Here is a 22,055-nt window from a genome sequence, read left to right as displayed (position 1 = left end):
AAACGCCGTTTACCTTCCCGCCGGAGCAGTACCTATTTATCTACTTGCACTTTGATGTGCTTTCAAACTGCTAGGTTGGCAGAAGCAGGGACCGCGCAATGGGAGCTCACCCCATTGCGGGGATTCAAACCGCCGACCTTCTGATCGGCAAGTCCTAGGCTCTGTGGTTTAGCCCACAGCGCCACCTGCGTCCCTAGAGATGCTTAGGTGTGTTTAAAGAATTTTTACATGGTGAGTCGAGGAGATGAGCAGCTCCCATTTACTGCCGAGTTTGGAGACTTCTCTCATTTGCGCATCGAACGGGGAAATGTGTTTCTGCAGCAACTTTGCACCTGCCCTGTTACCAGCATTTGAGCAGCAAACTTGTTGGGCATGCCATACAAGAGACCCAGTTGGCTTTTCCATGCAAGGACCTCTCAGGGCAGCCTTCTCTCCAGATGCTCCAAACTACAAATCCCATCAGCCCCAGGTTAGGAGAGGATGCTTTAGGGCAGGGGAGGCTCTGCACCCCCAAGGTCTTGAGAACGCCCAACTCCCACCATCCCTGCCCATTGGCCATACTGTCTGGAGTGGGAAGGAGCGGAAATATCAGGAGGGCTGTAGGCTCCCTACCTGCGCTTGAGGGGAATGCTAGCATTTTTTGGGGGGGTGTCCTGGGACAGTTGCTGTTCCGCGTTGAGGAAGGGCATCAGCTGCAGTTGCACCCCAACTCCATGAGAAACCCGGACAAACGTTTCTAGCGCCGCCAAAATAAATGGGGCAAAGCAAAGGATTCTCAAGAAGTGTCCCCCCACTTTAATTTGTATTTAGCTTATTAACAGTCAGTAGTTTGTTTCCCGTAGAAAGCAGCCAACCGTCTTCCCAGAGTCTCCTGTGTGGGTTGCGTTTTGAGTTGCCAAAAGAGCAGCTGGAGTGGCCCAGTCTGTTCCTTCCCACATTCAGGCATCTCTCCCCCCCCTTCCTCCTTGGTGATAAAAATTAGCATTTTCTTTGGGCCCAGAGGGGTGGAACAACCAGTTGTACCTGATGTGGTGTGCATGTCAATGCTTTATAAAGTATACAAATAGGCAGGGAGGAGGGAAGAGAAGGAATTAAGTTTCCAGCTCGCAGAAATCCAACAGGGTTTTGCTCTCTCCAGGATGGTAAAATGGGGAAATGCCGCAATCCGGACCCCCAAGTATTGAGTAATGGCCATGGAGTGCAGCAGGGGATTGTGGGATAGGGATTGAGTGAGCAGCCATCTTTCGCAAGATCAGGGAGAAGAACAGCCCACTTTTAAAAGGCTCTTGCTTCCATTTTGCGGTTAAGTCAACTCTGGCAAGAGTGACATTCAAAGCCCTTTGTACACGGAGATGTCCTATCAAAACGACGACTGAATGTAGTGCATAGGTTGAAAGCTCTGGCCCTGACTTTGAAACTGGCCCGTAAACGTTCCATCTTGGCCTCAGTTTCCTAAACCTGTGAAATGGGAACAGAAACAATCTGATCCGAATGAATCCTCTATGGTTCAGTATCTTGGGGCAAGTTATACCCCCAAGATGGTTAAATATCCAATACTGTACGGATGTTTTGTCCAGACTGGAGAGCAGCCAAGCATTTTAAGGAAAAAACTACAAAAACAGATGAGAGGTGAGGAAACACCTCTCTAAATCTGACACTCTATTATTTCTGCCAGGGCTCCTGGACCTTTTAACACCTGACTGCCAGAAATCTGGCAGGGAAATAATAATAATAATTTATTATTTGTACCCCGCCCATCTGGCTGGGTTTCCCCAGCCACCCTGGGCAGCTTTCCCTGGTCCCCCATTCTCCAATTTGGACAGAGCTTCACCTGTCAATTTCTACTTGCAGAAGCGGCCAAGACGAGGGATCAAGGCAGACAGCTGCTCTTTTGGGGCAGGGAATTTGGAGAAAGGACCTGGCTTTCTGGAAATACTGTACCTAGGAGCTTATTATTATTGCACACAGAGCGGTCTAGTTTTGTGAGGGTTCACCGTCCCAACCACGAAAGCCTGCATGGTCAGGGTGTGTGTGTGTGTGTGGGTGGGTGTGGTCTTGGGCCGGGCCTCGTCCGGTGAGCCACACCGAATCGCCAACTGAACTGCGTGTGTGCGAGGAGCGGGGGCGAGCCAGTTTGTAAAATAGAAAGGAAAAAAGATAAATGATCAGCGCTGCTAATGGTTTACCCCCACCCAGCCTGCGACGCGGAGGAAAGGGCAGCTCTCCGGCAGAACGAAACGGAGAAAAGTGGAGGCCGCTTGGCAATGTCTTCTTCTGCCCTTGCGAGGCCTCAGTGAAATCCCAAACCAGTCAGCGGGCAAAGGAGGTCCAGATCCACCCAGGGCGTCTGTACGGCGGCGGCAGAGGGTGCATCAGCTGGCTGGGTTCGGCGTGGACAGCAGAGGCACGTCGTCCCGCCGGGTGGCTCCTTCCGAGTCCCGGCTCTCCCCTCCTCCGGCCCGGCGTAGCAGCGAAGGCCTCCGGTAGAGTTCCCCGTCGCGCAGGCCCTCGGGCAGCCCCTTCCGCTTGCTCTCAGGCAGCAGCATCAGGCAGAGGAGAGCCAGGATGTTGAGGGAGGCCAGGACGATGTGTTCGAGGAAAGAGCCGTGTTGCTCTCGCAGCCGCAGCAGAGGGGCGCTCAGGCCGCCCAGGGACGCCACGGCCAGGATCAGGCCCAGGCCCTTGCCCCTGTGGAGGGAGACAGAGAGAGAGAGAGGGCATTGGTGACGTGAACCTGAAACCAGTTGCTATAGGGACGTTATCGCCAAGGTTGCGGAGCTCAGCGTGCCTCAAGGACAAGGCTGAACAAGGGCTCTGCGGATGTTGTTAATCCTTGCTCCTGTGTTATCTAACAAAGTTCTCCAAAACAGGTGGACGGCGAAGGCTAGAGAAAGAGCTGTGAGCGGAAGGGGGGTCCTTTTCCCAAGGCTGCCGTAAATGGAACGAAAGAGAATATAGAATTGTCGACTTGGAAGGGACCCTGAGGGTCATCCAGACCAACTCCCTGAAATGCAGGAATCTGAACTAATGCCACCATGCCAGACAGCCGTCCAACCTCTGCTTAATAACCTCCAGAGGAAGGGGAGTAAAGAAATATGAGGGGAAAATGGAAATTCTTTTGCTCCTAAGGTGCTCGGTGGCTTATGGAGTTTCGAAGGGCTCTGCATGACATTTTACTTGGGTTAGTCACAAAATGTTACGCAGGGCACTGAAAGATGAATTCCGACTCCTAAATACACCTCAGCTCCTGCCATTCGCCTGCTTTCCTCGCTCTCGGCATTTTAGAGAGTTCAGCAAGCTGTGCCCATGTGCCGATGTTCCCAGTCTTAAGGACTAGAAACTTATTTTATTTTATATATACCTAATTTTTATTACATTTTCTGTTTTACAATTTAGAATACTTATATAAACATCCTTAAAATATCAGTGAACTTCCCGTCTTCTCTTTCCATGGTTCATTTTGCGTATCATAAATCCCTGAATATTTTACAAAAACTATACCATTCAGTACTCCATTATTACATCCGTCAAAACTTACTTACACAGTTGAATTTACCTTAATGCTGCCAAAGCTTTCAAGTGTACACAATTTGCCCCCATATATCCAATAAACATTTTCCAATCTTCTCTAAATGTATGTTCTTCTTGTTCTCTTATTCTATATGTTAAGTCTGCAAGCTGCGCATATTCTGTCAGCTTAAGTTGCCATTCTTTTCTAGTTGGGACCTCGCTCGTTTTCCAGGGACTAGAAACTTTTTTTAAAAAAAGGACAGCATGGTTTTCATGAAGCAGAACTCTGTTCTGATACCAGTCCCAAATTCTTTTAGTTTCTTTTCGGTTTTTATAGTTCTTTAGATATACCTTCTGTTTTAATACTGTTTAACTTTTCAAAATGTTTTATAGATTCTAAATGATTGTGCTCCACCCTACTTATGCTGGTCTATGACTGTAATAAAGATTTGACTGATTGTGTACCAAATTCTCTGCATGTGTGGCAATGCCGCACAAATTTATAGAGACACAGGAATATACTGCTGGTCCATCTAGGATTCCCAGCCCTACCTTCAGACGTGAGGAGCTGAACCTGGAAGCTTTCAAAGCAGGCATCAGACCAGGCATGGCCAAACCTGGCCCTCCAGCTGTTTTGGGACTACAATTCCCATCATCCCTGACCACTGGTCCTGTTAGCTAGGGATGATGGGAGTTGTAGTCCCAAAACAGCTGGAGGGCCAAGTTTGGCCACGCCTGCATTAGACCCTACTGAGCTACGGCACTTCCTCACCTGCAGCTGTTGGGGAAGCAAAATAAGGAGAGCAACAAAATGGTCACAGCATGAGGGCTAGAAACATGAAAGAGAAAAATGGGGGCCAGGGCGGCTGTTCCCAAGCAGTTGGCGAAAGAAGGGTGGACTATACTACCAAAGGAGATATAGCCAGGGTGGAGTTTTAAAATAGGGCCACCTTCTCACAGTTTCACAACTCCCCGTTCCACAACTGCACCTTACATGATGGTACAGCTTCTTTCCCCCAAAGAATCCTGGGAGCTGTAGTTTGTTAAGGGCCTGAGAGAGGCCTCTCGCTCTCTCCACCTCACCTGATCACGGTTGGGATGACCTCGGAGGCGAAGAAGATGCTGAGGGATCCAGCTGCGTGGGAGGAGAAGAGGCCAAGGATGGAGAAGGTTCTCCGCGCAGCATCGTTGAGATCTGCAACGCGGAGGAAGGGAAAGGGCAGAAACAGGGTGAAAAGGGGACACCAACTGGTGCCTAAGAGAGGTCTCAACCAACAGAAGTGGCTCCAAATATTTTTCCATTCAAAGCAGAAGAAGCTTATCTGTTCACCTATACCTCTATATAATACAGTGGTACCTCGGGTTACATACGCTTTGGGTTACATACGCTTCAGGTTACACACTCCGCTAACCCAAAAATAGTGCTTCAGGTTAAGAACTTTGCTTCAGGATAAGAACAGAAATCGGGCTCCGGTGGCATGGCAGCAGCAGGAGGCCCCATTAGCTAAAGTGGTGCTTCAGGTTAAGAACAATTTCAGGTTAAGTACGGACCTCTGTATATCAAAAGTATATAATAATACTTTTGGCCTTTAACTATCTGTGGTCTTTTTGGAGTGGGTGGGGTGTTTTTAATGTATTTCTTTAGCCTCTTGGTTTTAATATATCTATGTGGGGTCTTCTGTCTGTATGTCTATCTATTTGTAAGTTGTTTTTTGCCCTGGGCAAGATAAAGGAACTAACCAATTACTGTATGATCATTATTCTTATGGTGGTTCAAAATGTGAAAACACAAAAATACATAGCCTACCAACAAACAATAACAATAATGAATAATAATAATATGCAAATTAAAACAAGAAAAATGTATCCTTTGAAATATAGAAATTACGTGCAAGGACATGACACTAATTAGCCCTGCACAGGTGTGACTCAACAGGGCTTTATATGTTCTTCTTCTTCATAATTTCATTTCTAAACTACGTTATATTTTTAAGGAAAAAAACCTTGAAGCGGTTTGCAACCTACATTAAAACATCAAACAAAACAATCCAGAATAAAACACGACTGAAGAAAGTCAGGTATACATTCAAAGCAACATACTTAAAGGTAAAGGGACCCCTGACCATTAGGTCCAGTCATGATCAACTCTGGTGTTGCGGCGCTCATCTCACTTTATTGGCCGAGGGAGCTGGCATACAGCTTCCGGGTCATGTGGCCAGCATGACTAAGCCGCTTCTGGCGAACCAGAGCAGCGCACGGAAACGCCGTTTACCTTCCTGCCAGAGTGGTACCTATTTATCTACTTGCACTTTGAGGTGCTTTCGAACTGCTAGGTTGGCAGGAGCAGGGACCGAGCAACGGGAGCTCACCCTGTGGCGGGGATTTGAATTGCCGACCTTCTGATCAGCAAGTCCTAGGCTCTGTGGTTTAACCCACAGTGCCACCTGTGTCCCTCCCACAACATACTTAAGAGAAGATAATATCTTTAAAAGGTTTCAAAAGGAAACATTGCAAACGAGGTCAACTACAGAATGCACGTATAACACAGCTAAGTTAACAACAACAACAACAGCATCATTATCTTAAACATGTCAAAAGAAAGCATCACTAAAGGAAATGCACATTTAAATTCATTCACAAAAGGCTAAAAAATTATCACATGCATAGAAGACATTGAGAGTCTGGCCTCGATCAAGCAGTACCTCCTCACCTGCAACTTGTGATATTTCAAAGGGTTGCGACCCATTCTAGATTGCAACAGACTGAACACAGGCTCTTTAATTACAGGAATTGCATACCGACTCTACCTCTGACTTCTATGGATCTAGCTTCACTTTGCTGGATTTCATTTTACTAATCTGAGGGGCCGTTTCTGCCCAGCAGCAACCTCTCCATCTACATTTTTTAAAAAAGATACTTTATTTTATTTTGACAAAGTGATAATCATGAATAAGTAAGAACAAAAATGTGCACCCCACCACCGAGACCATTCCAACTATCCAACCTCCAAAAATTTCAACCCCTTTCCGTTTTATTTTACAGGCACCCTCCATATCTCCTCAGAATAATTTCTCCTGCATACTTCTCCTGCCTTACCTTAATGGCACATGTTAATGTATCATTCATAGTTATACCCCACACCTCTTTATACCATTCTTCCATCTTATATTCTGCTTGCCCCTTCCACTTCCTAGCTATAATAACTCGTGCAGCTGTCAATAAATTTGTGAGCAAGTCCTCCTTAGCCTGTGAACCTTCCACCCCATCGTAAATTGATAATAATGCTACCCCTGGACTTTCGGGTCAGCTTCCCATCTGCATTCGATGGGGGGGAATCAGCCTACTGAGTCCTCAATCTGCGGTCATGTCTCTGCAATCTGCCTAGTGCTTCTTTCTGGAAGGGCAAAGGAGCCCTGTGACACACATCCTCATTTTGGGCGTGACCATGATTGCAAATTAAAAGGAACTCAAAGCGACTTACACTCTCCCAAGCCCAGCAGGATCAGGGAAGCGATGCCGGCCAGCGTGGTCGTGAGGAGGAGAATCCCGCGGCGTCCGTAACGGTCCACGCTGAGGCACAGGAAGAGGCAGGCAAGGCCCGCACTGCCGGATGACAGCAGGTAGCAGAGGTAGAAGTTGGCCCGTGGATCCTCCAGGGATTCCCAGGCCAGCAGGTAACAGTGGCAGATGGCATGGGCGATGAATCTGGAGAGGTGCCATGCAGAAAACAACAACAACATCAACGCAGTTTAGTTTTTAGTTTTTTATATCCAATTTTGGGAGGATTGGAGGGAATGAAAGGTGACCCGGAAACTACAGTGGTACCTCGGGTTACAGACGCTTCAGGTTACATATGCTTCAGGTTACAGACTCCGCTAACCCAGCAATAATAGCTCAGTTTAAGAACTTTGCTTCAGGATAAGAACAGAAATCGTGCTCCGGCGGCGCGGCGGCAGCAGGAGGCCCCATTAGCTAAAGTGGTGCTTCAGGTTAAGAACAGTTTCAGGTTAAGAACGGATGTCCAGGACGAATTAAGTACTTAACCCGAGGTACCACTGTACAACTAATCCAGAATGCGGCAGCCAGACTGGTGACTGGGCGTAGCCGCCGAGATCATATAACACCAGTCCTGAAAGACCTACATTGGCTCCCAGGATGTTTCCAAGCACAATTCAAGGTGTTGGTGCTGACCTTGAAAGCCCTAGATGGCCTCGACCCAGTATACCTGAAGGTGCGTCTCCACCCCCATTGTTCTGCCCGGACACTGAGGTCCAGCTCCGAGGGCCTTCTGGCGGTTCCCTCCCTGTGAGAAGTGAGGTTATAGGGAACCAGGCAGAGGGCCTTCTTGGTGGTGGTGCCCGCCCTGCGGAATGCCCTCCCACCAGATGTCAAGGAAATAAACAACTCTTTGACTTTTAGAACCCTGTTTAGGGATGTTTTTAAGGGTTGATGTTTTTATTATGTTTTTAGATATGTTGTAAGTCATCCAGAGTGGCTGGGGAAACCCAGCCAGATGGATGGGGTATAAATAATAAATAATATTAATATTAATAATATTGAAAGCAGCTTGTGGGAAGAAAATCCATCCAAACCAAAAGCACCCCAATGGAAAACAAAAAGAAAACAGAAGAACAAAAATTAAAGCAGCAGGAGTTTTTTAAATATAAAAACCATGGAAACGTAGAGTTGGGAGAAAACAACAGGGAAAACTGATGAATACATTTAAAAATATTTTAAAAAGGGCGACCAAAGCGTGATCCATTCAGCTTTGATAAAGTTGTAAATGGTAGTGCATAAATCTCATAGTTTCTCTCAAGGAAAGTTGAGATGAAATTGTATGTTATAAAAAGGAAAGGTATTAGGACCACTGGAATGGTTATATGCATTCTAGATCCTTGCATGGGGTGATGGCTGATTAAAAGTTCGAAAAGAGTGGATCCCTATTTTAAAAGCCACCTGGTGCTCTGTGATCCCCATATATACCTCCCTGACCCCCACCAATGCCAAGACTTTCTGGTTCAGGACAAAGAAAGGTGGACTTACGTAGTGAAACCGAGGATGAGAACATTCTTCCAGATGTTTCTGCAGGACAGCATGGCCCGGAACGAAATCTGGGCTGCAGCGGGGAGGTGGCAGGCATTATCAAGTTCTTCAGAAGCAGATTTGAGGGGAAAACACACAAAATAAAGGGGTTGAAAAGAAGGGCATTCCACCCATGAGGAGAAGCTACAGCCACACGGCTCTCCTCCTGTATTGCTCCTTTTACTAAAATCTATGCAAAGTCTTCATTGAGTCCCATTTATTAAATCTGCCAGGGCAATCAAAAGGCATCTCTCGCTTTCAAAACTCGCTGGGAATTGACCCCAGACATTTTGCAGCCTCCCTCTTTGGAGTTCGTGACAGGCCTATAAATTCTAATTTTATTGCTGCCTCTATAATCTCTTGCAACTTTCATTTATGTTGCTCTGCCCTATAATACGTATCTGAATAAATGTGCTTCATTTCCTTAAAAATAAAATAAAATCCCTTTGCTTTCTTAATGTTGGTTATTGCCCGCCTCAATAAAGGTTTGAGAGATATGTATATATTTCTATATATATTTTAAAGGGGCAGGTGGAAAGGAGGGCAGAGGCTTCCCACTTCACCTAGAGCCCAGTTCTTCAAGCAGAAATTGGCATGGCCTCTGCAAAGGCTCCCAGTCTTTGGATCAAGGCCCTCTTTGCATGCTCTTCTTGAGACTCACCTTCCAGGGCCTCCTGAGCCTCCGACTCCTGGCTGCCACTGCCCTGAGCCAGGGCTATCAGGATCTCCTTGGCTTGGGCTGTCCGTCGAGTGGCCAAGAGCCACCGGGGTGAATCTGGGTACAATCCAGGGCACCTAAGCAGGATCGGGGCAGGGGGGGAAATCAGGGGTATCAGGCAGCGTTAGAAACTGAGATAGGAAAGCTAGGAGCTAAATGGCACCTTAAACCTAGGTTATGGGTGCAACAACAGAATGACTGGGCACAGTTTTTTAATAACAAGAATACAAAGCTGAAAATGGACTGCAGCTAAAATTTTATATTCATTTTTTGCATGGTCTAATCCTCATCTGAAGACTGCAGAAAACAACAACAACAAAACAACAACAACAACAACAAAAATTTATTATTTATACCCCGCCCATCTGGCCAGGCCCTCCCCGGCCACTATGGGAGGCTCCCAACAGAAGATTAAAAACACGATAAAATATCAAACATTAAAAACTTCCCTAAACAGAGCTGCCTTCAGATGCCTTCTAAAAGTCAGATAGTTATTTATTTACTTGACATCTAATGGGAGGGTGTTCCACAGGGTGGGCGCCACCACCGAGAAGGCCCTCTGCCTGGTTCCCTGTAACTTTAATTCTTGCAGTGAAGGAACCGCCAGAAGGCCCTCGGAGCTGGACCTCAGTGCCTGGGTAGAACGATGGGGGTGGAGACGCTCCTTCAGATATACTGGACCGAGGCTGTTTAGGGCTTTAAAGGTCAGCACCAACACTTGGAATTGTGCCGGGCGGTAGTTTTCCGTGCCGGGTGCAACTAGCAAAAAGGCTTTCAGCCTCATTATAACAACGCCAAATTATAATACAATTACTAATACCAATCATTCATATGCCAAATTATGTAATTTAGTTGCCCCCCCCCCCCGCGTACTAGAATTAATGGTTTGATGATTTACTTTATTTCTGCGTCCCCAAATCTTATGAATTTCAATTACGCTCCAGGCAAAATAGCAATCCCTTATACAACAACCGAAATATTAACGACTTCCATTTGTATTCACACATTAAATGATTTATAAATCTACAGGTGAAGCGTTCAAACTATAGCCTGTTTGTGATGTTTCTTTTTTGTCCTTGTAAAATATTATGTTTACCTTTTTCCAGTTGTTGCTGTTCTCCTTCATGCCTTGGGCGGAGCTAATATCCCTTTCTTATAAAGAGGCTATTATTGCATTATTGAAATTGAAAACTAATAAAAATATTATCCCCCCCAAAGGCCTTCTGCCTGGTTTTGGGGAGGGGTTTCAGTGACGCAGCCACAACTTACCCATAGAGGAGGCAGAGGCCCAGCCCAGCCGCCATGACGCCCTGTAAGACCCTCCAACCTCCACACGCCAATGCCAGCCCCAGAAGAAGGAAGTGCCCCCCGACCATGAGAAGGTCCGCTGCCATGGTCACGGGCAGCCGCTGGGGGGGACAGCACAGCTCCAAGCCTGGATAGGAAGAGAGGCAGAGGCTACGTCAAGGCATGGCCAGGCAAAAAGGATGGGGGGTGTTATGTATTGAAATTCTCACCCTGGCCACCAGGGGTATTGTGTATACAGTGGTACCTCGGGATACGAACGGGATCCGTTCCGGAGCCTTGTTCACATCCTGAATGGAACGTAAAACGCGACGGCGCGTGTTGCTGCTTCTGCGCATGACGTCATTTTGAGCAACTGCGCATGCGCAAGCAACTAAACCCGAAGCTCCATTACTTCCTGGTTGCCACGGAGTGCAACCCAAAAGCGCTCAACCTGAAGCACATTCAACTCGAGGTATGACTGTATAGTTTTTACTCAGGTCCACGTCAGTTAATTTAGGCGGGAAACCCTGGGGTGTTGTTCTTACAATGTTGACAGCCGGCTGCCTATACAACAGTGGCATAGCGTGGGCGGTTCAGGGGGGGCCGGCCGCACCGGGCGCAGCATCTGGGGGTTAGGGTTAGGGGGCGCAAATCCACAGGTTAGGGGGTGCAAATCCACGGGTTGGGGGGCGCAAATTACTTGCCTTGCCCCGGGTGCTGACAACCCACGCTACGCCACTGCTATACAAGCAGGTCAGCTGAGCTGTTCAGTTCAGTTCAGTTCCAGCTTACTATAAAGAACCACTTGGAGAAATCTCTGTGTCGTCTGCTTTGTCAACCCACTACTTAATAGGGGGCAAATTTCTAAGCTGCAATTACAGTGGTACCTCGGGTTACAGACGCTTCAGGTTACAGACTGTGCTAACCCAGAAATAGTACCTCGGGTTAAAGAACTTTGCTTCAGGATAAGAACAGAAATTGTGCAGCGGCAGCGGGAGGCTCCATTAGCTAAAGTGGTACTTCAGGTTAAGAAAAGTTTCAGGTTAAGAACGGATCTCCAGAACAAATTAAGTTCTTAACCCGAGTTACCACTGTAAATATTTTCCAGGGGTGACAGAGCGGGGTTGACATGGAAAACAATGAAAACGCCGGATGAAAACATCAACGAAACTCCCTAAAGCAGTGGTGCCCAACCTTTTTTTGGCCATGCCCCACCTAAGCATCTCTAAAATCCTGATGTGCCCACCCATGGCATATAATATTCAAAAAATGAACTATTCATGTGGAGGAAGCCTAAAAGGCCATCACAACTGTTAATAACTCATTCTCGAATTTCCCTCCTTAAAAATCAAATTGTTGGGAACCACGGCCCTAAAGCTAAGTAAAAGAGCAAAACTAAGTACAGTCTTAGATCTTGAACACCTTGGCTCCCGAACAATCAAAACCCGGAAGTGAGTGTTCTGCTTTTCGAATGGTTTTCGGAACCCAAACGTCCGACGGGGCTTCCGATTGGCTGCAGGACCTTCCTGCAGCCAATCAGAAGCTGCGCTTGGGTTTCCGAACGTTTTGGAAGTTGAACGGACTTCCGGAATGGATTCCGTTCAACTTCCAAGGTACAACCGTATCTCACCGAGTTAATATTTAAGAGTCAAACTCTTGAACGGCCGTAGCTCAGGGTTAAAGTGTCTGCTCTGGATGCAGAAGACCCCAGGCATTTCTGGGTAGGACTATGAGAGAGCCTTGGCTGAAATTCAGGAGAGCATTTACCAGTCTGCTAGATAAGGTCATTTTCTCGCCACTGCTCCCTTGGTTCCAGCAACTCATCTCCAGTGCCTACTCTGTAAAAATGCACGATAAACCGTGGTTTGCACAATCCACTAAGGAATATAATAACGCAAAACAGCAACAATCCATTGCACCTTTAGGTTAAAAAAAAGGCAAAGGACCCCTGTACGGTTAAGTCCAGCCAGGGGTTGTGGCGCTCATCTCGCTTTCAGGCTGAGGAAGCCGGTGTTTATCCACAGACAGCTTTCCGGGTCATGTGGCCAGCAGGACTAAACTGCTACTGGCACATGGAGGACCGTGATATAAACCAGAGCGCACGGAAATGCCGTTTACCTTCCCGCCGCAGTGGTACCTATTTATCTACTTGCACTGGTGTGCTTTCGAATTGCTAGGTTGGCAGGGGCTGGGGCAGAGCAATGAGAGCTCACTCCATCGCGGGGATTCGAAGAGGCTCAGTGGTTTAGACCACAGCGCCACCCGCGTCCCAACAATCCATTGCACCTTCATTCAAACCCCAATTAAAACTATTGAATGAATGCAACAAAAATGATTCGTTTTAATTAACGCAACCAAACAAAGCTGGATTCAGCGCCGGCAGGCTGTCAAGTCGGATGGTCATTTACACCCGCTGCCCCTTTCCTCTTTGCACCCCCCTAGTGAAACCCACCGTCCCCCACGGGACCACAGCACCCATTTAGAGAACCACTGAGCTAGGTGCATCAATGACTTGATTCAGCACAAGGCAGCGTCTTGTGTTTCCTACGCTGCGGCCTGCAATGGAGGAACCCTCCCAACCGATGGATTCGCTTGCGCAACGTAGGAGAGGATACTCACGGCTAAGGTAGAGGGAGAGCTGCATGCCCCCCAGCATCGCCCCCCAGAGGCAACGGCCCAACATGAAGACGGAGGGCGAGGCGGCAAAGGCAGCCAAGACGCCCGCAGGGCAACCCAGGGCCAGGGCCAGGAGGAGGGTCCCACGCCGCCCCACGCTGTGGATGAAAAGACAAAGAGGGTGAGAGGTTGCTCTGCCGATTCTTCTCTCTCTCCTTCCTAGCCCAAGCTCCTCCGAGTCTTCCACAAAGGTCTGGATAAAAAAGTCAGCTTTGTGACTTTCTTGAGGAAGCAGTAAACCCCATGCAAATCCAGGCTCAGGGATTTTTTATAATTATTTTCATCAAGGTTCGGGGATTTGTTTATTTTTTAATTGTAAGTTGTGTGTCCTGGTTTCTCAGTTTGATCCTTTTAAATGGTTTTGTATGTTTTGTGGTACAGTCGTACCTCGGAAGCAGTTCCAGAAGTCCATTTGACTACCAAAATGTTTGGAAACCAAAGCGCGGCTTCCGATTGGCTGTAAGAAGCTCCTGCAGCCAATCGGAAGCCGCAGAAGCCCTGTCAGACAATCAGGTTCCAAAGAACGTTCGCAAACTGGAACAGTTTGCAGCATTTGGGAGCCAAAACGTTCGACTCACGAGGCGTTCAGGATCCAAGGCACGACTGTATTTCATGCACTGTGACTTGCCGTTATTTTTATTGATCGTAGTTTAGTAATTTTTGTATTCTGGGTCTTTATTGTAAACCGTTCAATTATTACTTGCTGATATTTAATTTTACTTTTTCCTATACCTGAATGGATTATTGAATATTGCTTTGTTTGGTTTAAGTCATTCATTTTAAAGTTATGTTTTTATTACGGCTTTTTTTGTTGTTATGGGTGTGATTTTTTGCTATCTTATTTTGTTGTTTCTTCAGCTCGCAAACCGCCTTGTGCAGAGTACACTGGTATCTCAGGTTAAGTACTTAATTTGTTCCGGAGGTCTGTTCTTAACCGGAAACTGTTCTTAACCTGAAGCACCACTTTAGCTAATGGGGCCTCCTGCTGCTGCCGCTGGAGCACGATTTCTGTTCTCATCCTGAAGCAAAGTTCTTAACCTGAGGTACTATTTCTGGGTTAGCGGAGTCTGTAACCTGAAGCGTATGTAACCTGAAGCATATGTAACCCGAGGTACCACTGTAATACAGAAAGGCGGGGCACAAATTAGAAGTGAAATGAAATGGGGGGAAATGAAATCCTGAGCGGAGTCCCTAAGGGGGATGCATGGCGCCTGGTAGGCCTCTTTCCGGCAACTCCTTCAGCCAAGATGGCGCTGAAAGTCTCGCTCTGCTTTTCCTTGTGCTACACCAGCAAGACTGAGATGGGGGTCTTGTCATCTGGGGAGCCCAGGACTTCCACCGCTCAGGCTTGGGCCCTGCGGAGGTCACTTAGGGGCTTCTAAAGCAGCAGTCTGACTTCACCCTCGAAGGCGCACTCCATTGAGACTGAAGGTTGCCAGCAGCAACCATTAAGAAGAGGCTGGCTGCTGGATCACAGGCCAAAAGGGGATTCCATCTCTAGCCCACCATCCTGTTCTCACCAGACGTCCCAAGGAGAAGCCCCAAAGCAGATTTCTAAAAATATTTATAATTTATTAAGGTGATTTCAGTTAAAAGAAATAAAGAGATACGGGCGGAGGGGGGGGGAGGGAAAGTGAGAGGGCGTAAAACAACCACCACAAAGATACACATAAAAGAGAAAATATGCAATAAATAAATGAGAAAAGGTTATTTATGTATGCCACTACTGCGGACCGTGTTTCGTTAGCCCTCAAATGGAAAACGAGGGAGGTCCCAACTAAAGAAGAGCGGCAACTTAAGCAGAGAGAATATGTGCAGCTTGCGGACCTAACATACAGAATAAGAGAACAAGAAGAACATACATTCAGAGGAGATTGGAAAATGTTTATTGAATATATGGGGGCAAATTGTGTACACTTGAAAACGTTGGCAGCGTTAAGATAAATTCAACTGTGTAAGTAAGTTTTGATGGATGTAATAATGGTATACCGAATGGTTTACTTTATGTTAAATACGCAGGGATTTAAGATTTGCAAAATGAACCACGGAAAGAGGAGAAGGGGAGTAATTGATATTTTAAGGATGTTTAAATGAGCATTCTAAATTGCAAAACAGAAAATTTAATTTTTTATATATCTATATATAAAATATAATCAATATATATAATATATTGTATAATCAATATACGATATTCCCAGACATTCTTGTATAAATTGGTATAGTGTTATTATCCTAGTGCTTATGTAAATGTGAATAGCCTACCACATTTTGCATGAACTCATTCCAGATGTTATTGTATTCATCCATATGGAGTCTGCGGCTGCGTTCATAAATTACCAGTGATGCCCTATCGTCAATCCATTGACTGAAGGGTAAAGGTAAAGGTAAAGGGACGCCTGACCATTAGGTTCAGTCGTGAACGACACTGGGGTTGTGGTGCTCATCTCGCTTTATTGGCCGAGGGATCCGGCGCACAGCTTCCGGGTCATGTGGCCAGCATGACTAAGCCGCTTCTGGGGAACCAGAGCAGCACATGGAAACGCCGTTTACCTTCCCGCCGAAGTGGTACCTATTTATCTACTTGCACTGGCATGCTTTCAAACTGCTAGGTTGGCAGGAGCTGGGACAGAGCAATGGGAGCTCACCCCGTCACAGGGTTTCAAACCACCGACCTTCTGATCGGCAACTCCAAGCCTCTGTGGTTTAACCCACAGCACCACCAGCACTGAAGGGTATCCTATCTTTATTTTCCCCGTTCCCAAAGCAAGACCTGAGTTTAGCAGCCCTCTCTCCGCATTTGTGCCCCCCAAAAACTGGCACTCAGAGCCAGGCTACCTCCAACAAGGGAGATGGAACATAACTATTGTCGCTAGTAACCGACGATAGCCCTATAGCCTCCATTCACCTGTCAGATCCTCTTTTGAAGCCACCCCAGCTGGTGGCCATGAGAGGAATGCTGGGAGATTCAGGAGGCAAAAAAAGCGCGTGCTGCTTCTCACAGGGCTGAGTTAAACTGTGGAACTCACTCCCACAAGAGGCAGTGACGTCACCAACTGGAATGGCTTTAAAAGAGCGTTGGGCATGGTCATGTACAGGGCCGGATTTATGTCTGATGAGGCCCTCAGCTACTGAAGGTAATGGGGCCCTTTATATGACCAGCTGTCCTTTATCAGGAACAAATTGTCGCTGTTTTTTGTGCTGAATATATGCTATATGGTAATTTATGGACCTCATAGGTACCTCAAGCCATTTGCCCATGTTGCCATGCAACCAGTCCATGCAGAATGTAGGCACCCTATATATAGAAAGGAGCAAAGATGTGGTGGTCAGGGTGGATTGCTATGAGGAATTATGAAAAATACAGCATGCCATTGTGCCAGCGATAAAAGCATTGCTTTGACTGGGCTTGCACCACTTGACATGATTTCTGATCAATCCCACAAGCCTTTGCACCTCTGCCATTTTCTTTCTCTACACCAGACAGGCACGTATAAGCATTCTGAAACACAGACCAGTTGCTTCACCAGGCCATAAAGATAGAAGGTAGCTTTGATGTAGCTTTTGTTAGTTTTGTTAATCTTTAGATAGATCTTAAGGGCCAGGAACAGAGTTTACACGGAGATGGTAAATGTGTCTTTCTTTCTTATGGGTTTATGACCTTCGGGGGTACTAAATGCATTCGTCCTTGGTTCCTGTTTATTTAGCTTAACCATGTATGCATGCTCAAGTAGGAAATAGTTTCTTTGTAGTTAAAAGGATTTCTATGATGTGACTTTGTCCCACGTGGGGGATTTTTCGAAATGCTCAGAGGAAATCTGATTGGTTCTTGCAAACGCTGTGTTAAGAGAGCTTTTGTTAATAAAAGGGACCAGGGCCGGGGTGTGGCAGGATTATTATTCGCACTTCCTCCCAGAGTCTTGCTGGCCAAGCCTTGTGTGTATTTTATTAACCAGGGTCCAATCCTTCCTTTGGCATCGGGATGCAACACAAACCAGTGATATTTTAGGGAGCAGGCTAGGCCCATGACTTATATCATAGGAGCCTACACAACACGAAACACTGTTGCTGTATGTCGGTTTTGTTTTATTTGTTTTTTATCTCATATTTTGGAAATGTAGATCCAGTTTCTTCTTTAATTTTTTGGGGGCCCCCAAGAGAGTGGGGCCCTAAACTATAGCTTGTTTAGCTTATACAGTGGTACCTCAGGTTACATACGCTTCAGGTTACATACTGTCAGGGGCTCAGGAGCAGAGGCACAGGAGAGGGAGGAAATGGAGAGCGAGGGGGAGGAATCCGAGGGGAGCGTAGGCGATGACAGTGGTCCGAGGGATTCCCTCAGTCTCTCCAGCTAATCGGAAGATTCACAGAAGGGGGCGCCTATGGCCAGGGCAAGGGGGGTGCCAAGGGGGACACCCCAGAAGGAAGGGGCCAGAGGGGACTCAGAGAGCAGCAGTTGGAAATCAGGACCAGCTTCCCCACCAGAGCGCAGTAGGGGGGAGGAGTCCCAGGTATCGGGACCAGGGTGTTCACCACCAGCGAGAGGAGATGAGTCAGGATTGACTACGCCTCCATCGGAGAGCGAGGAAACGGTCAAGAGGAAGGTTGCCCACTGGGCGTGCGTGCCAAGTTCAAATGTACAGGCGAGCGGCACAGCAGGTAGCCCGGATAGGGAACCAGGTCCTAAAGCCCGCCAGAAGGAGGGACAAGAGTCAGGGGGGTCAGCGTCAGAGGAGTCCAGGAAGGAGGAGACCCCGGGGGGCAGAAGGACCCAGAGGAGGAAAGAACAACGGAAGAGGTGGAGTAAGGCTAGAGTCTTAAACTGGTGTATAGGGGGCGGAGACTCAGACGGAGCTTCGCCGGTCTAGGTTCTAAGACGTAGAGCTGCACGCTGCGGCTTGTAAATGGAAACTGAACTTCAATAAAGACTTTTGCACATTACAACTGGCTAGCGTTGGTCCTCTGTGAGCTGGGACCTGGAGGCAGCTCTGACACATACGCTACAGGTTACAGACTCCGCTAACCCAGAAACAGTGCTTCAGGTTAAGAACTTTGCTTCAGGGTGAGAACAGAAATTGTGCTTTGGCGGTGCGGCGGCAGCAGGAGGCCCCATTAGCTAAAGTGGTCTTCAGGTTAAGAACAGTTTCAGGTTAAGAACGGATCTCTGGAGCGCATTAAGTACTTAACCTGAGGTACCACTGTACGTAAATCCAGCACTGGTCATGTAGGATAGAAGCTGGAATGGATGTGCTCGACTGGCCCGATCTGGCAGGCTTTCCTTATGGATCTCGTGGGAGCGAATGCCATTGTCTTCATGACAAATGGCTTCCCCTGCCAGCTGCCCCATCGACAGGCCCGCTGCCTCACCCTCTGGCTTACCTGTCTGCCAGGTGTCCCAGTAGCAGCGCCCCTGCGGCAAAACCCAGGAGGAAGCAGAGCTGCTCCAAGGGAACAATCCATCCACGGAAACAGTCCAGGGACCACTGAGGAGAAAAAGAGATTAAAAGCAGCCGAACAATGGAGAACATGACGTTTATAGGAGCGCAGAAATATGGGTGGGTGGATTCAGCCCCTCTCAGAGGTCCAGAGAGGCCCAGGTCACTTCCAGCTTTTGAGGCCTATAGATAAAGGTAAAGGGACCCCTGACCATTAGGTCCAGTTGTGACCGACTCTGGGGTTGCGGCGCTCATCTCGCTTTACTGGCCGAGGGAGCCGGCATACATATTCCGGGTCATGTGGCCAGCATGACTAAGCCACTTCTGGTGAACCAGAGCAGCGCATTGGAAACGCCGCTTACCTTCCCGCCAGAGCAGTACCTATTTATCTACTTGCACTTGACGTGCTTTTGAACTGCTAGGTGGGCAGGAGCAGGGACAGAGCAATGGGAGCTCACCCCGTCGCGGGGAGTTGAACCACCGACCTTCTGATCGGCAAACTCTAGGCTCTGTGGTTTAACCCACAGCACCACCTGCGTCCCTTTTTGAGGCCCAGAACTGTAACTATAATCAGCTGATGGGAAAGGTCTGATCTTGTGCCATCAGAACCAATATATTTATTAACATTTATATGCACATTTCTCAGTATTTAATATGCCAAAATCTTTATCAGGGATACAGATTTTTTACCAATGCTTCTCTTATTTGCTTAAATTTGGAGCTCTGAGTTGAGAGAGTTGCAACGCATTTTGGCTCGCATGTAAAAACGGGTGGCAAAAGTTACCAATAACCCCCAAATGAACAGGATCTAAATTTGAGATCCTAGAAGTCCGGGGTCAAATTAGCCCTGAATGGATGCATTCTTACGGCAGCAGACGTCAAAGAGCTGGAAGGGAGGATGGGGCAAGTGTGACCTATAAGTGTGACCTCCATGTTCCCCGATCCTGGTTTCAGGATCTGGCAGTGACTATCCAGCAGCACAGGAACAGGGAGAAAATACCCCATACATGCTCAGGAGCACTCCTGTCACCATGGCTCAGATGCAATCATATTATTATTATTATTATTATTATTATTATTATTATTATTATTAATCATGTAACTCAGGTTGAAGCAAGCGTTGAAAGCCAGTTTGTGGACTGGCTCCAATTAACTGCTTTGTGTAGGAGTGAAGGAACATGTTCTGTAAGAAAGTTTCTGGCACTGTGTGTGTGTGTGTGTGTGTTTGTGTCTGCCTCCTTTAAAGAGCTAAGAACAGGCATAACTGGTTATCCCCACTCCATCCATTTTACAGACACAAGCACCATGTAATGTAGTCTGGCCCAAGAGCACACTCTGTTAAATTCCGAGGATTCGAACTCAGGTCTCCTTGGCCTAGCACGAAAACCACTGCACCCCTCTGCCTCTCCTGGGTACGGCAAGGGGGGGCCAGGAAATGGACCCGGGTGGCAACGTCGAGAGGGGATTTGGGGCTCTCACCTCGGTCACCGGATTGTTGGTGAGGGCCGGGAGGCCCCCGTATTCCCAGCTCTGGCAGCGGGGGTCCCAGCAGGTTGCGTTGTCCGGGAACTGGGTGCTGTTGGGACCCCGGCAGTGGCGTGGAGGCGTCAGAGTGAAGAGGGCGTCCGAGCCGGCTCCGAGCCCCAGGAGGAGGCATGGCAGGCAGGTCAGGGTCAGGAGGAGGTGCTGCCTTCGCCCCCCAGCCCCCAGCCGCCCCAGAAGCCCCTCAAAAGATGGGGGTCCTTGGTCAGAAGCCGCAAAGTCCCTCCGCGGGCCCCCGGGGTCCGGAGTCGGGGGGCTGGTATCCATGGGGCAGCGTCTGCAGTGAGAGAAAGAACAGATCGTAGAATGGTGCAGTTGTAAGGGATCCCCAGGGGTCATCCAGCCTAACCCGCTACCATGAAAAAACCGTTGACGCTCAGCAACGTCTCTCTGCACCAAGGAGCCTTCAGTCGAGAACAGGGGTCCCCGAACTTTGACCCCAGTTGTTCGCGAGCGTCAGACTACGGCCAGGAAGACCTGGGTTCGAACCTGGAAACAGAAGGAATGGGAGGGAGGGAGGGAGAAGGGCAGGTGGCAGGAATAGGGAGGGCCTGGAAAGGACACACAAGGGGGCTGGACTGTGGGGCAGAGGAGGAGAAGGGATCCACACTTATCTTGCTCAGGGGTAAAGCATGTGCCTTGAATGCAGAACGCCCCCAATTCAATTCCTGGGATGTCAAGGGTGAACTATGGGTTGAATGAAGGGGGCGGGCACTGTGGTGTTGCGTAGTGGTTAGAGTGTCCTCGGATTAGGACCCGGGAGAGAGACCTGGATTTGAATCCCCACCTGGCCACGAAGGTGTGACCTTGAGCCCAGCCAACCACCTCTTAGCCTAACCTACTTTGCAGCGTTGTCCTGCGGATTAAAGGAGTGAGGCGGCATGGGGAGCCCCATAAGACCCGCCCCCTTGAGAAAAAGATGGGGACAGAAATGCAAATACAGGGGGCAGAGGTGGGCAAAAAATCGGGTGGGTGGGGCCGATTTCGCTGCAGGGAGCGAAACTCATTATAACTGCGTGTGTTTGAAGGGTGGGGAGGGTCCAAAAGGGGGAGAAGGGGTGTGGGTGATGGAGGGAGAGGGAGGGGGGGTCCCATGGCGTGGAGAGCCGAGGCAGGCCTCCTGTTTCCGCATTCCGGGTCCCAGGGAGGCGGAGAGAAAGAAAAAATAGGAATAGGGAGAGGGAGAGCGAGGCGGGACATTGGGGGGGGGGGAGTAGAAGTCTTGGGGGAGAAAAGAGAGAAGGGTGGATGGATGGATCAGGCCGGAGGAGGGATGGAGAGGGGGCGCGCAGAGGAAAGAGGGAGAGAAAGGGAGACAAAGGACGGGCGCCCCGGGTGCCCAGACTCACCACCAGGCGCGGGGCGAGGGCGGGTGGCCGCGCTCCGGGAGGGTCCCCATGGGCGAAGAAGGGGGCTGGAGCGGCGGAGGCGGCCGTGGGGGGACGCTGCGCCCCGAGATCGGGCTCCGTGCGCCTCCGGAGGCTGGGATCGCGCAAGGGGGCGACGCAGGCCGGGGCGGAGCGAGGCTGCCTCCGCCCCACACGGCCGCGTCCCCCGGCACAGCCCGCTCCGCCCCGCAACCTCCAGCCGGGCAGGGAGACCGGCCAAGGGCGAGAGCGCGATCCGCGGCGCCGCCGCTTCTCTCCCTCTCCAAATGCGTTCAGCCAGTGCGTCATGCGCCCCGCGCCTCTTGGCGCACCAGCGAATCCGGATTATTCGCAACCCGTCTGCTCCAGAATCTCTTTTTGGGGTCTAGCTCAGCTCAGGTTTCGCTGGCCAACCCGGTGCAGGTGGTTGGGTCAAAGGGC

General features: G+C 48.7%; 1 protein-coding gene across 1 annotated transcript; it reads right to left on the bottom strand.

The window, feature by feature from the left end:
* Nucleotides 1–1,680: 1,680 nt before the first annotated feature.
* SLC22A17 (solute carrier family 22 member 17) lies at nucleotides 1,681–21,766 on the bottom strand. The gene is made up of 10 exons (XM_081886857.1): nucleotides 21,597–21,766; nucleotides 20,185–20,524; nucleotides 18,650–18,753; nucleotides 13,217–13,371; nucleotides 10,580–10,745; nucleotides 9,254–9,387; nucleotides 8,554–8,659; nucleotides 6,992–7,215; nucleotides 4,594–4,705; nucleotides 1,681–2,688 (listed from the first exon to the last, which is right to left on the bottom strand). Exons 2-10 carry the CDS (start codon nucleotides 20,512–20,514, stop codon nucleotides 2,373–2,375), a joined length of 1,647 nt encoding a protein of 548 aa, XP_081742983.1. The 5' UTR covers nucleotides 20,515–20,524; nucleotides 21,597–21,766; the 3' UTR covers nucleotides 1,681–2,372.
* Between the last annotated feature and the right edge of the window lie 289 nt (nucleotides 21,767–22,055).

The sequence above is a fragment of the Podarcis melisellensis genome (genome assembly GCF_964234715.1).
Source record: "Podarcis melisellensis genome assembly, chromosome: 13".
NCBI classification, from domain to species: Eukaryota; Metazoa; Chordata; class Lepidosauria; order Squamata; family Lacertidae; genus Podarcis; species Podarcis melisellensis.
The sequence above is the reverse complement of the archived record's forward strand: the minus strand, read 5'-3'. Positions and strand labels throughout refer to the sequence as shown.